We start from the raw sequence: 15268 nt of genomic DNA, 5'->3' as shown, positions 1-15268 counted from the left end.
TTTCACTCAGCTAATGTTGTTAAGGTTCATCCATATTTTAGTATGTTGCAGTTTTCCTTCTTTTTTGAGGCCAAATAATATTCCATTGTGTGTGTGTATATCTATATATCCATTCATCCATTGGTGGACACTTGGATTACTTCCATGGTGTTAGCTGTTGTGCATAATGCTGCTATGAGCATGTGTGTACAGATATCTCTTTGAGATCCTGCTTTTAATTCTTTTGGGTATATACCAGAAGTGGAATTGCTGGGTCATATGGTAAATTCTATTTTTTGTTTTTTGAGGAATCACCATACTGTTTCCCACAGTGGCTGTACCATTTTACATTCCCCCCAACAGTGAACAAGGGTTTTGTCTTCTTTACAGCCTCACCTACACTTGTTTTCTGTTTGTTTGTTGTTTTATAGTAGCTATTCTATTAAGCATGAGGTGGTATCTCGTTGTTGTTTTGATTTGCATTTTCCTAATGGTTAATGGTGTTGAGCATCTTTTCATGTGCTTTATCGACCATTTGTATATCTTCTTTGGAGAAATGTCTATTCAAGTCCTTTGCCCATTTTTGAATTATTTGTTTTTTCTTTTGTTCTTGAAGCCTCTTTGCACCTCTGTGATCAGCAATTAGAGCACAGACCCCTGATATTTGGAGTATAGAATCCTGTTTTCCCACCCTGACCTCCCACAAGCTGCGTGCAAGCTGCTCCAGGAACACCTGCACAACTGCTTACCACATGGCTAGGAATAGAGGATGGGTAGCTGCTACTGTGCTAAGGGCTTAGATTGACGAAACTTAACTGCAATATACTATCCAGGTCTTCCTCTGGAAGTTGCAAGCCTTCGGTAGACTCCAGAGTTCCAAGATAGTTGCATCAAATTCTGCCAGTTCAGTTGTTGTCTAGGTGGACAGACAGATTCCTGGTACTTACTACTTTGCCATTTCCCAGAATTCTCTCTATGTAATCTTTTGTTAAATGATTAGTGGAAAGCTTTATAGACAACAGCTGGAGCAGACTGTTTAAAACTACTTAGGCCATTGGTTTTTTTAATGTTTCTTTTTTGTTGTTGCTATTAAGCAGCAAAATTCTTTTTACAAATGAAATCTGATGTGGATTTCCAACATACAAAACAGCTAAAAGCAGAGCAGCTCTGGCCTGACATTCCCTCCCTCACCAATACCCGTCAGCTCCACACCCCTTTTCTTCTTCCCACCTCCACTCTGAGGAAGCCCTTGTTGAGGTGGCGAAGAGATTAAATGAGCAGGTTAGCATTTCCCAAGATATGTACTAAGGAATGAATATTAATGATGAGGGATGTCAGTAGATATTGAATGGGGAAAAATTCCATAATCAAATTAATTTTGGAAACCTTGGATTGGATAAGAGTTAAACCTATTCTTTAACTATGAACCTGTGTGAATTATGAATCCCCCAAAAGGACGATTATATGTACAACATTTGCCAAACTTATTTGACCATCAGTTTTTTTAAAGAAGTAACTTGAAAAACACTAGTTTGAGAACCTCATTTCTTTATTCTATAGTGAAAGTCAAGATATGAGAAATTATTTGACTTGTTCAGGGGCACCCAGCACTAACTTATTTCAGAAAGGTTTTTAGACACTTAGTTGACACTCAGTAAATTGGAGTGAAAAACGGAACCAAAGCTCATTATGCGTAGTATAGTGTTCTTTCTTTTATACTACACTGCCTCAGCAATTTGAGATTTGTTCTGCCAAGTGCCATATACATATACTTTCTAAGAAAACTCTGTCATCAGGTTTTATCGTGTATTGCACTCTCAACAATACGCACAGTACTTATAGGAAAATAGAAATGTAATATGTGATCTCAGAGTATAAGGAAATCACGAAGTAATTGTGATACAACACTTTTGTTTTTGCTGTACGCGGGCCTGTCACTTTGGCCTCTCCCGTTGTGAAGCACAGGCTCCGGACGTGCAGGCTCAGTGGCCATGGCTCACGGGCCCAGCCGCTCCATGGCATGTGGGATCTTCCCGGACTGGGGCACGAACCCGTGTCCCCTGCATCGGCAGGCGGACTCTCAACCACTGCACCACCAGGGAAGCCCAATACAACACTTTTGTCCATTCACCAAATAACATTTAACTGTACTAGCTGTTCATAATAGTGATGAGGAAGGCAGAAATGTCCCTCCCCACTACAGCTTAAACTTAGTCAGATACATTAAAGATTAGCAAACATTGTAAGAGAAGAATGGATCTATGTGTGGTCATTTGAAGTTAAAATCAATATTGAGGACATTATTAGGAAAATTATTTAAGATATATGTATATTTTTAGCATATAACTGCATAAAAAGTTGAATTGTTTTCTAATTGTTCTTGAAAAGTACACTTTCTTCTCTGGCTATTATACTGAAAATGACAAAGGTTTGAATTATTCTGAGTTGTTTTGTTAGCTTCCAAGACCTTCACATATTTAAGTATCATTTTAAATGTACTTTGTCAAATTTGGTGGTATTGATGATTCTGCACACTGATCGTGTATTTTTCACTCATACCTTATTAAATATTGCAGGAAGTCTTCCAAAGTTTAAAGAAAGAAAAGGTACAAGCTTGAGGAATTTCCATATTTTGGATTTTTTTTTTTTGCATTGTGTTTAAAGGATTGTGTTTATGTTAACTGGGTAATCTGCCATTTCAATCCACTCTTTTTTGAGGTTTTATACTTTTTGCGTTACAGTTGATGGAAATACCTGGGCACAAGTAATTGCCTTATACCCAACTTTAGTAGAATGCATCACCTGCTCATCTTCCGAAGTCTGCTCTGCACTTAAAGAGGCACTAGTTCCTTTTAAGGATTTCATGCAACCACCAGCATCCAAAGTTCAAAATGGAGAATCTTGACCAGCTACAATAAATTTTAAGAAGAATGATATACAAAAATGTTTGCTCCTCAGTGAATTTTCTGTGAGAAGGACGTTTCTTACTACAAATAATTCTTGGCAGCTGTTGTTAGCCTCCTTTAAATTGTACTTACCTGAGTTAAGTAATTCATATTACAAGCTTACATGTCAACAAAGGTTCCTGAATGAGTAGCAGTGCAAGCCTTTAATAAATTAAACTGATGGGAGAGATAGTTAATACTACAACATACCTGCTACCATATCTTCGGTTGGTGATTTAAAAGCTTATGTACAGTTTGTGGTGTATGTGTTAATGATGTACTTTTTAAAAAGAAAGAAAAGATATTTCATTTTGTCAGGTTTATTAGGCTGGTGTTTTTGCACCCTTTTTCTAGTACAAAATTGTACTAAAATTTTATGCAAGATGGTACTGTAACATTCCATATTGTCTATAACCAGCCTTTGTAAACAAAGGGAACTGATATACTTGTGTGTATAATAAATGGTACAGTTCTGTATAAAATAGTTGCATTTATTATTTAAATTTTTAAAATATTGATAATGTTAAATGCTTGAAACTGTATTTATTATTAATACAAAATTGTTTGCTTACATTTTTACTTATAATTTGCCTTCTTAAGTGGCAGATATGCTTATCGTATGATCATGCAGTTAGCTTAATGCTTATTTTAAATGTATTTACTAGTGACTATTAAACATCTGACCAGAAAGGTCATGAGAACACAACAGCAGATAGTTTATGATTTGCTGATATTGCAACTTTGAAGTATAGGTTATTATTAAAACTTAATATATTGAGATAAATTGTAGCACTATGGCTCCATCATACCTCATTTCTTTAAATATCTTTCCCAGATTTCACTTAAGTCTGTCTCTTTTTATATTTGCTGTCTGGATTTTAAAGACTATTTTATATTTCTACTGATCTTTTTTTTTCCCCCCACTGACTAACAACATGGATCACTGTCTTTGAAATATGACCCAGGCAAGATAATCTTAGATTTCCTAAAATTTTGCAGTGAGGTTTTGTTCATTTGAGTGCTTCATTTTGTAACATATTCTCAAGAAGCAAATAACTGTGCTAACCCACAAATATAAAATATGTGTGTATTCTAAAACAATGAGAAGTGTATTTTTAGAGACGTGAAGCATTTAGAAGTACAGTAAACTTTCTGTCATGGAGTAAAATGCTAATTTTGTTTCACTTTCCTATCTTAGTGAAGAAGAGTGCTCTTGAATACACTAACTTAATTATTTCTTAAAAAACTGACTGGCCTAGCTCACTGTATTTTTTCTTTAATGGATTATGATATTATATTTTTCTTAGTTAAATTTTCATAATTATTTATGTGAAGACTCAAAGATGTTTAAAAATGATTATTCGCAAGAAATTACGATGGTCTTAGTATTATTTTAGTGTTCTGGAAGGCCTTTAATTTTAATAGAATTTATAAATTTCAGCCTCTCTAGAATAAGTATAAAACTACAAGAGGATGTTAAAATTGAGTAATGAATTAGATACAATGTTGAGGCTGTTGTAATTGTGTATTTATTTAATTTGCACTAGTATCTGTAAACATGTGATAAGATCTTTTTTTTTCCGAGGGGATGTTATTTTTCTTAACACTAATTAATGAATTTCTATTTTATAATTTCACCTAAAATTAAGGTAAACTATGGCATTTCCTAGTTTCTATCTTCAGCATTTCCTTAAAGAAAGTTGTGGAAAAAAAATTCAATCTCTGTATTTAGTTTATTTTCTGTATTTGGATATGTTAAACTGGGAATTAGAAAAATCTGCATATCACTGATAAAGTGTTGAAATTGAATAAGAAGGGTAGTGTTCCAATTCAGTAACACGTTAAAAATATTGCCATGAATTTACATGAAGTAAAAATATGTCTGTTCTTGAGAAATAACAGATCAATTGCAATCAGAATAATTATTCTCCAGTGAAAGTTAGATGTGAGTCAAGGGTATGCAGCATATACTTATATAAACTGAGTAGTTTTAGCTAACACCGTATTAGTTTTCAATACTAGGACCATGCCCTACAGGAGAAAAAAAGGCATAAATATAGTGAATTTGTAAATACCATATAGTATGGTAATCATCCCAGTCTTAGTGACAAGCAAAGTGGGCTGCCCACTTCGTGGTATAATTTGACAGGTGTTTCCTCCCAGAATAAATATCTCCTGCCGCCCCCAAGAATCACTACTAGCAATTCATTCCCTTGAGTCAAGGCTGCATTTTCTAAAATATCCTGATCCCTGGGGAGGTTAACACATTGCCCTTGTCTTGTTGGTATGAATTGCCTTCTTTAGTTACTAGAAGAACTGGGCTGTGTGAGATTACTATTGATAGATGCTAGAAGATTCAAAAAGGAAGCTCCCAAAGCTAAGATCATTTTATAGCACATTTGAGACTATGACTGGTCCTTGAAACAGTAGTAATAATGTCCTGTGGGATACATATTATAAATACAATGAGTTTTAAGCCTCACGTAATCACCTTTTGTCCCTGACAGTACCTGTCTTATATGGATTGCAGGACAGCTGGCATATGCCAACAATTGGATTAAAGTCCTTTTCTAGCTATTTTTTCCACTAAAAAGGAGACAAACTAATTTTCAACTTGAATAACTTACTTTTTAGTTTCCTATAATGCCAAAAAGGAAAAGGTCATTTTGTAGTTTCTTATTTAGTATTTCTTTATAAAAACTAGTGTTAAGTTTTGTTAGTTTTACTGTATACTTTTGTGAGTAACATTCATTTCTGAGAAGCCTGTTAGGTGCATAAAAGTCTGGCTTAGAGAGACCCACTTTTCACTTGCTTTCATTTTAAATTTTATTAACAGCTATGTTGTTTCTTACCTATTTTTCCCTTGTGTGATGATGATTCATCTCTTGCTATATTCCTTAAATTATATTTAGTACCAGAAGGAAGAGATGAACAATTCAGCACATATATTTTACTGTGATGAATAACGTTCACTTAATTTAATTCTGTAGCAGGCCAATAACTAGGTTGTCCTTTCTCATTGTAACCTTAGAGTATTTTGTTCATCACCACAGTTTGGTACCTCTAGTCCTAGGTAACCATTGGGCCAAAGAGTCAACTCAAGAGTATTAATGAGGTTATCATTGTTACACTGTGTTAATGAATGACAGTGTAGTTATTATATAATGACTAATATATTCTTCTCAAATGTAGAATAATTCAGATGAGCGACCAAATCCTCAAGAGTCTGCTGTAGGTGATGTGACATCTGGCTAGCCAAGGCACAGCTCTTGTGATTCACAGTACCTGTGATTGCTATAGAAATTAATCATGGAGATTTAGAAGCCTCTGAAGAATTAATCTATGTCCAGGCCGAGAATATTGTTGATTACTCTTTTTTTGTAAATGGAAAACTACCACAAATGTAGACAAAAATGGTCTCATGAAAGCATTGCCAGCAGCCTAGTATGTTCTTTAGATTTCTGCTTATCAGGTTTGGCCTTTGGGGCAGATATGCTCATCTTGTGTAAAGTACCACATTTTACTATGCTTAGTGTTGCAGGGTTGTATTTATCTACATTATTAGAGTGAATTTTGCTTTTTTTTTTTTTTTTTTTAACCATTTGTGAGAAGAACCAGGAGTTCATACCGCCTGGTGTGTTACCAATTTATATACTATGGGAAAGCAGCTTTTAATGCTTCAAAATCACTTGAATTAAATTTGTTTTTAATCTCTGCTAAGTAGAGTAGTGCTTTCAGTTTGAATGAAGAGTTTTTATAGATTGGGAAAGAAAGTTATAATGTCTATCTTATATAAAAACTATTTCAGAGGATTTAGATAAATACCAATTTCTAACAAATCTAGTAATTTTGAATGTCTAGCAGTGTTGGCTCTCTTTAAATAAGGAGCATGTTGTGATCCTTTTGTGAATATAAACAACTCTTAGTAATCCTGACGAATTGTGAGGCTGTGAGAAGCTGAGGCTCTGCCTCTTATTTAGTTTCAAGCCTGTTAACTTTTCAAAGCCTCTGTTTTCTTATCTCTAAAACAGATGATAATGAGTTACTCACTCATTCTTTAGAGAAAACAAAATAGTTTGAATTTTGAGTTGATTTGGTAATGACATTCTTGGGGTAGTTGTTTGATAAATTTATTACTGTACTATCAATTGAGATCTTTGACTATATATTTTTCTACCCTTTTCTCCTTTTTTAAATTGTATGTTTACCTTATTTCCTTTCTTATACACTCCCCTAGTTTCTCTTTTTCTCCTCTCATTTCTCTTTCATTCTCTGCCTCTTTTCTCCAGCTTTTCTTCTAATTTCACCTATATCTGTTCAGAAGAAACAGAGCTATTAGTGGTAGAGCCACTGCCAGTTGCCTTTCTATTAAATGAGACTCTGGAAATACCTTCTACTTTGGCCACAGTTGGTTTTTTGCAAAGGTGGAGTCCCCCTGCCATTTCAAACTAGCTGAACAAGTTAAAGTAATATGTGGCTATAGCTCCTACTATCTTTCCGAATCTACAAGATTCGGCAGCCAGGATGCTCACAAAATGAGATTGCTATAAATATGATGAATTCAGCAGCTAAACTTGGAACAATCATGTCTTTTATGTAAATAGAGAGATCATACCACTTTTCTCAAAAGGGAGTCTTTAGACTCATTCATGAGTTTTTGGTTTTTTTGTCTTTTGGGGGGGGAGGTCTTTTTGTTTTTGGAGGCAGATACTTTGAACTATTTTCTATTTATGTTATCTAAATATTCGTTGATTTATAATATTTGCATGGTGCCTACTTTCAAGGAGGACTTAGAAGCAGCATATTGCCCATGTATTTCAGCTGTTTCTATTTTTCTGTTGAAAGCAGTATTCTTTGATAGAAGACCTGGAATGTTATAGTACTCATCTTCAAGTCTTTCTTGGGTGTATTTGGTATCCATATGGTTGATGCTTGTAATGATACAGAGGTCAGTTGAAACATTCTTAATCACACTGTGGGATTGATTCTAGCCCCTCAGAAAAAAAGAAAATGATTGTACCCTTGAATTTTGAGATCATTTTCAGTTGCTGCAAGTGTGGCTATATTAAATTTTATTTTAAACATTCAATAAATAGTGCCACCAGGGAAGATCTGCTAAACCATGCCACCATTGTGGGAAACTATTGCAATATAATACCAACTGCTCCTTTCCATGAACTTTTACTAGATGGAGAAAAACTCCAAAGCTATAATATTGCAGTCTTATTCTTTTTATCTAGAAAAATAAAATATTAGACTTCAGACCCAACTGTGCAAATTGCATTTGCTTTCCAGCTTTTACTACCTCTGTGTCATAATTTTAACACATAACATACAACTCCTGTCTCTTAAGGCAGTTACCATATGGTGTTTATGTCAGACTGGATATATTTATCTAATTTTGTGAGATTCTTTTTTAGTTCCCGACACAGTTCTTGAAAGTAATACTGCTGTTGTTACACTTCCTCCTTGCAATTTTTATGTTGTTGAGATGTATCAGTTATGTATTATAATCACGAAAGTCTCTTGGCTTCAAACCCAAATTTTCTTTGTGGCCTAGGATAGATTTTTCGCAAAAACTGCATAGATACGGCTGTGATTACATAGATCTTTAATTTGCTTTACAGTTAGCACTCAGCGTGATTCTAGGTTTTAAATTATGTTCCAGCAGTACTAGTTTTCTCAGTATAACTTAAAGTCATAACCACTTTGAGAATTTACTTTCAGATCTGATAAATTATTCATTTTTTTCTTTCATATACTTTGTTTGCATCCTCATCCCCACGAGGTTCAACACTTCAGTGACATCCCCTGTCATTGCCTCTGTTTAAAGACTTCATAAGTGATTCAAACATTTGTATGAACTTGGAAAAACTTTCATAAAATATAATAATGGAGATGTGTTTTGAGACCTTTGTTGAAACTATTAATATATAAAATGAAGAAAAGAATATACAGTCAGAAGGACATTATGAAATATCAGCAGTTTAGAAAAAAGATTTGTAACTTAAAATTTTAGGTCAAGTAAAGAATATAATCCTCATCTGGATTAGACTCAGTTATCTCTTTTGTTTTATGAGCACTCCTATTTATTACTTTTTTAAAATTTATTTTATTTATTTTTGACTGTTGGGTCTTCGTTGCCGTGTGCGGGCTTTCTCTAGTTGTGGAGAGCGGGAGCTACTCTTTGTTGCGGTGTGTGGGCTTCTCATTGCGGTGGCTTCTCTTGCTGCAGAGCATGGGCTCTAGGCTGCAGGCTTCAGTAGTTGTGGCACGGGGGCTCAGTAGTTGTGGCTTGTGGGCTCTAGAGCGCAGGCTCAGCAGTTGTGGCGCTCAGGCTTCATTGCTCTGCGGCATGTGGGATCTTCCTGGACCAGGGCTCGAACCCGTGTCCCCTGCATTGGCAGGCGGATTCTCAACCACTGCACCACCAGGGAAGCCCTCCTATTTATTTTTAATTTAGTGAGGCTAATTTTGGAACTGACTACCTATAGCAATGACAGACCATCCCTCCACCTCTCAAAGACAAATAATTTGTTTTAAAGTTTCCTTCTTGAAAACCTGGCTTGTGTGATAAATGTATTCTGAAAGATTCCTCCACAGTATTTACAGAAGTCAAGTGTGGTTATAGTAATTTTTCTAACTTTAATCATCATTTCTGGAGGACCTAGTATGTGTCAGCCAGGGCTTTGCCTATATTATTCCTTTTAATTCTCACAGTAGTTCCTGCAAGGAAGGTATTAATTTTACTCATTTTACAGAGGAGGAAGTCAAGGTTTAGCGGGTCAAGTGACTTACTTAGAGACACATAGCTGAAGTCCCTGAATAAGCATCTCTTATTTCAAAAGCAGTTTTTTCTACACCATGCTAGATTCACGTTTTACAAAAATGATCCGCACTTCATTAAAATCCAAGCCTTACTGAAGTAAATTGAAAATGCTTTTTAGACAATTACTATTTCTATGAATAGGAATTGGGACAAAAACACTTGAACATAACTATGAAGTACTGTGAAAAAAAGATTTGTCTAATGACTGGGACCTCCAGAACTGCACTGGGTTTTTATTTGGTTCAAGAGAGTTTAAAACATCTTACTGATTTGTAGTTTGTTATAAGAGGGTTATATTATAACCAATAGCTTAGTGGTTAAGAGCCCAGAGTTTGGGGCTAGACTTCCTAGATTCAAATTTCAGCACTGTTACTTACTAGATGTGTGACCTTGGGTTAATTAATCTGATTTGGCTTCCTCATCTGTAACATAGAGTTCATAGTAGTGTTTAACTCATAGAGTTGTTTATTAGGATTTTAAAAAGGAGTGTTGTGAAGAACTGTCCCAGGGCACACGGTAACTGGTGGATGTTACATAAAACAAAAATTTTGGCCCACGTCATTCAAGAAATGGTCAGAAAACCCATACCTTCTCACAAAAAGATAGTTTTTTTGTCTTTTACTGGACAACCACAGCATAGTGAGAACCTACTATGTGTATATTCATAACTGTATCCTTGCTGTATGGACAGAAGTCATTGGGGGCTTCCAGGTGCTGATAGCTAGTTGGGTCCAAAGGATATTTGAGGGTATTTCAGGTAAAGACAAATAATGCAAGCAAGGCATATATCTGAGATATGAGGAAACTGAGAGAGTACATTTCGATGTGTTGTGTGAAACAAGGTTGATGGTAAAGGATTGAGGCCCGTTCATGAAATTCTTTGAAAGCCAAGCAGAGTAATTTAGATTTGAGGTGGCAGGAGTTTGGAGTGATTATTTTTAGGAGTGTATTATGAAACTAAGGAAGATAAACTTGCAGTTATAAGCAGGATAAAGTGGAAGGAATATAGAGTAGGGAGAGCTAAGGTAGGCTACAGCTGTTGCAATTTTTCTGCTGTGAGGTCATGGTGAAGGATTGATAAGTGAGCATGCTCACATTAGGAAAGGAAAGGATGATCAGATTCTGGATATTATGGGTAGAGGAAAAGAAAGAGTTGATAACAGCACATTGTGTCTGGATGATGAGTACATTGGTGTCAACACTGTCAAAAACAGGTTAATTGTGGAAAGGAATCTGATACAATTAGTGTAATGACTAAATTTATTTGGAAATTTTATTGCTCTAATGTATCTGTATACTGTAGACCAAATAACTGTTTGATGACCATTTGAATATCTGGACCATTAAGACAAATGACATTTGCTATGGTGGAGGATAATGTGGTCCAGTGTACAGTGAATGAGCAGTGGGGGATGACGGCCATGGCAACCCAATCATTGCTTATGGGAACAAGGTGGTGTGAATCATAAACTATTAGTGAAGTTTCTACAGACTTTGTGGTAAGCATCACTGTGATGCAGTCAATTTTGTCAACTTTGTCAAGTAGGGCACTTAATTGCAAGTATGTTCAATATGTACAAAAATACATATTGTTAATTGGAAGTAGTTCAGATTGGACATCGCAGGCAAACTGCCTTTAGCAGTTGCTTTAAAATGCGTACAAGCATGACATTGAGATCGGTCAGTTAGTGGGCATACCCAAGTATATTTTATTTTTATTTATTTATTTATTTTTGCTGTACGTGGGCCTCTCACTGTTGTGGCCTCTCCCGCTGCGGAGCACAGGCTCACGGGCCCAGCTGCTCCGCGGCACGTGGGATCTTCCCGGACCGGGGCACAAACCCGTGTCCCCAGCATCAGCAGGTGGACTCTCAACCACTGTGCCACCAGGGAAGCCCCCCAAGTATATTTTAATGAATTCCCTGATGGTCCAGTGGTTACACTCTGTATTTTCAAGGCCAAGGGCCTGGGTTCTATCCCTGGTCAGGGAACTAAGATCCCACAAGCCAAGTGGCACAGCCAAAAAAGCCCAAATAAACCAAGTATATTTTATTTTCTTAATTTGCATATTACAAATTTTGTTTTGAAACATGTCAGGCAGGATGCTTTTTAATTTGAAAATTTGTTCAAGAAATTGTGTCCCATCACCAATACTATATAGAATAGAAATGAAAACCCAGTGTTACGTAATCTTTAATTTGCATGAAATTCTTTGGCTGAGAGGATGTTATCAAAATTAGATTGTGCTGGTTTAAAGGAATAGAAAACGTACTTGTCCAAAAAGCACATGGATGTCCCTTGTGCATAGTTTGGAGTCTGGACCTCAGCTCTCTGGCCTTCGTGAAGGGATCAAAGTCTCCACGCAGAGTCAGTTCCAAATCTGAACACACTCTTCACTTCCTCCATTCCTTACTTTTGTTATGTGGTCTGGATTTTCAGGAGCGTGATGACTAACAGTATTGCCAGATTTAGCAGATAAAAATATAGGACGCCAGTTAAATTTGAAGTTCAAATAAACAATTTTGTGTGTGTGTATGGGACATACATATACTAAAAAAACTATTCGTTTATCTGAAATTTGAATTTAACTAGACGCTCCGTATCTTAACTGGCAACCCCTGTTTACTTTTTCTTCACAATGATTTGTTAACTTCACAGAAAGTCTCAAAATGGGAGACAAAAAGTAACTTGCCTGGCCCCAAAGCAGATGGGGCTTACGGCAGTCGGCCTTTTCCCAAACTTGGCCTTTAAAAAAAAAAAAAAAGAAAAGAAACCACCCACAAGTCCCAGGAGCCTGCGCGTTAAAGTAAGCAGTGCAGCAGCTTTCCCGCCGGTTTTCTGCGTAATGTAGCACGGCGGCCACGCCGCGGGGTGGAGCGCATGTGGCGGTGTCCTTGCCGGATGCGAAAGGAGGTGCCAGAAACTTTAAACCCCGGCCAGAAGACAACGTGTCCACTTAGACGGCGGTAAGTGCCGCCATTTTCTTTGCGGGCAAAGACTGAGAGAAGCTAGGGGCTCCACTTTGCCCCGTAAAGCGGATTGGGGGGAATGGCCCACGGCCTCAGCACTTTGGTGACGTGGAATCGGGGTCCCCCCCTATGGGGGCTGATTTCTAGTGACACGTCGAAGTTTTACCAAGTCGGGGAAAAGGGACGCCGCCTCGGTCCCGGATGTAAGATGGCGGCGCGGGGGGCGGCCTGGCGGGGCGGTCACGTGGTGGGGAGTAGCGCGCGAGCCTCCTTAAGTGATCTCTATGGTTCGTCCGGACTCACTGGAGCAGCGGAGCGCGAGACGGGGCGTGTGTCCGCGCTCGCCGGGCTGCTGCCGCTGCCACCCATGCCGCCGCCCGGCCCGGTTTCAGTTTTACGGGGTTTTTGTTTTATTCTCGCCTCCTGCAGAGGTGCACGAGATTTCCCCGAAGGGTGCTGGGGAGCCGGTGGCCTGGGGACTTCTGGGCTGTGCCGTGTTTTCTGGTTGCGGCGCCGGAGTCGGTGTTGCCTCTGCGGGAAGCGCTCCGGCGTTCTCCCGGGCGGAGAGCCGGCCTCGCGCGGGTGTGGGGAGCGCGGCAACGGTGGGGGCCCAGCCGCCGCCCAGCCCCCACCGCAGGGAGGGGAGCGGGCGGCACAGCCCGGAGACGTGGCGGGAGCGCGACGGGCGAAGCGCGGGAGCGCTGCTTGCTGCCTCTCGGGGACCGTCCAGGTCCCGTAGGCGTCAGCTGTGTTTTTGCCGCCCATTTCATGCTTTCGAGTGGCCCGGGGGACGGCGTCCCCTCGGGGCGGCGGAGGGAGCGGCTGCCTCCGCTAGGACCCCTCCGCACCTTTTCTCTTTCCAGAGCTGTCGGTTACGTAGAGGACGCCGGCCCGGCCTCCCCCGGGCGCCGGCGCCGCTGTGATGCCCGGAGCTCCCGGGGCACGCCTGGTGCGGTCGAGCGGCTCGACGCTGGGCGGGGTCTGCGGGCGCGGCGGGGAAGGGCAGGGGCGCCGGGCCGACGTCGGCGGGTGAGGATGGACGAAGGAGCGCCGGAGCCGCTTCGCTCGCCTCAGCGTGGTCCGGTGCCTTCCTGACACCATGGCCCTGGCTGAGGTAGTAGTTTGTGCTGTTGGTCGGGTTGTGACATTGCCCGCTGTGGAGATAACTGCGCAAGCTACTGCCTTGCTAGTGCTGGTGATGCTCAGCGCCGCGGAGGACAATGGCTGGGAATCCCCTTTGTTTTCCGGGGCGCGGGGGCAGCCCGCCGAGCCCCGGCAGGGCCGGCCACCACGGAAACCGTTAGTTGTACATTTTCCCGGAGGGAGGAAGGGACTGCGGGGAGAGGGATGGACGGGGACGTTTGTAAAGCTGGGGAAGACCTAAGTCTTTGGATTCGCTATTTGCTCGAAAAGGAAGGAATGAAATTGTGAGAGAGATTGACACATAACTTTTCCACCCTAAATAATTTTACCGCTTCTTTCAGTAGTTGATGCAAGATTTAGTTTGTACCTATTTTACTTAATTCTTTATCTGTGGGTCGGAGTGGTGTGAGGTATCTTGTGCAGAGGGGCGGAATAGTAGACCCATTAATTATAAAGTTTATGCCTTAACAGTTCAAATCTGTTTTTTTTGATATGTTCTCTCGTTAAATCTAAGAGCTTTTAAAATGTAAACCCAAAGCAATTAAAAGTTCCTGTTTAAACTTTGCAACTCTTTGAATAAGAAGATTGAATTTATAGTTAAATGCACTATTGAGATTTTTTAATGTATGAGGCAAATAAATTCTCTTTACAGTGTGCTGTGCTTTTTTTTCCTTTCTTTTTAGTTTAACTTTGGGGGCTCAGATTCTGCCGGTGTGGTGGGATTTTTTGGCTTTTGACTCTCATGTTGTAATCATTTATATCATTGCATTTCAGTGTGGGAGAAAAGGATCTAGGTAGGAGCTAGAAGTGTGGTTTCTGGATACTTTGAGTTTAAAATCTAAGATTGCCCATTTTGATTTGTGAGGGACCACTACGCCAAGCAGGAAGATCCGATTTTTATAAAGAAAATGTAGTTCGGAAAACTAATGAAATTACTCGGTATTTTAAATACCCTGAAGTCTGGGTGGAAAAGATGATTGTATTTCTAAAATTTTAATTTCACTGAGAGAAATTGGTGGTAAATTTTAGTACTTTTCTTAGAAAACTGATCCGGTTTTGATTTGTGCAGAATAATTAGCTTTGTGATGTAATCACAAACATTCTGCGGTTTAATTTTTGATGCATAATTGAAAAAAACTAAGGCAATTCTTTACTAAAAAAAAAGCACATATAAGGAGAAAAAAACTAAAGCCAACCGAATCCTTTTTGTCCCCTTCAGGAGGAGTTTGATGCTTTCATAATTCAAAAGTTATCTAATAAGTATGCCTTGGTTTGGTTTGGTTTAGCTTTGAGAGAGAACCTTGCTCAATCTGATCTCATCTGGATGGAGCTGCCTCATTGTGGGAAGGACAGTATAGAACCTTACGTTGAATCTTAAAATGCATAAAATATTTGAGAGTTGG

General features: G+C 39.0%; 1 protein-coding gene across 3 annotated transcripts in view; it reads left to right on the top strand.

Moving 5' to 3' along the window:
- MON2 (MON2 homolog, regulator of endosome-to-Golgi trafficking) overlaps window positions 1-2884 on the top strand; it is a 122773-nt gene extending 119889 nt beyond the window's left edge. For all 3 annotated transcript variants that reach the window (XM_065888025.1, XM_065888024.1, XM_065888023.1), the window contains one exon: window positions 2721-2884. In XM_065888025.1, the coding sequence (XP_065744097.1) occupies window positions 2721-2884 (164 nt within the window). The remainder of the gene's footprint in view (window positions 1-2720) is intronic.
- The last annotated feature ends 12384 nt before the right edge of the window (window positions 2885-15268 follow it).

The sequence above is a fragment of the Phocoena phocoena genome, chromosome 11 (genome assembly GCF_963924675.1).
Source record: "Phocoena phocoena chromosome 11, mPhoPho1.1, whole genome shotgun sequence".
Classification (NCBI taxonomy): domain Eukaryota; kingdom Metazoa; phylum Chordata; class Mammalia; order Artiodactyla; family Phocoenidae; genus Phocoena; species Phocoena phocoena.
The sequence above is the reverse complement of the archived record's forward strand: the minus strand, read 5'-3'. Positions and strand labels throughout refer to the sequence as shown.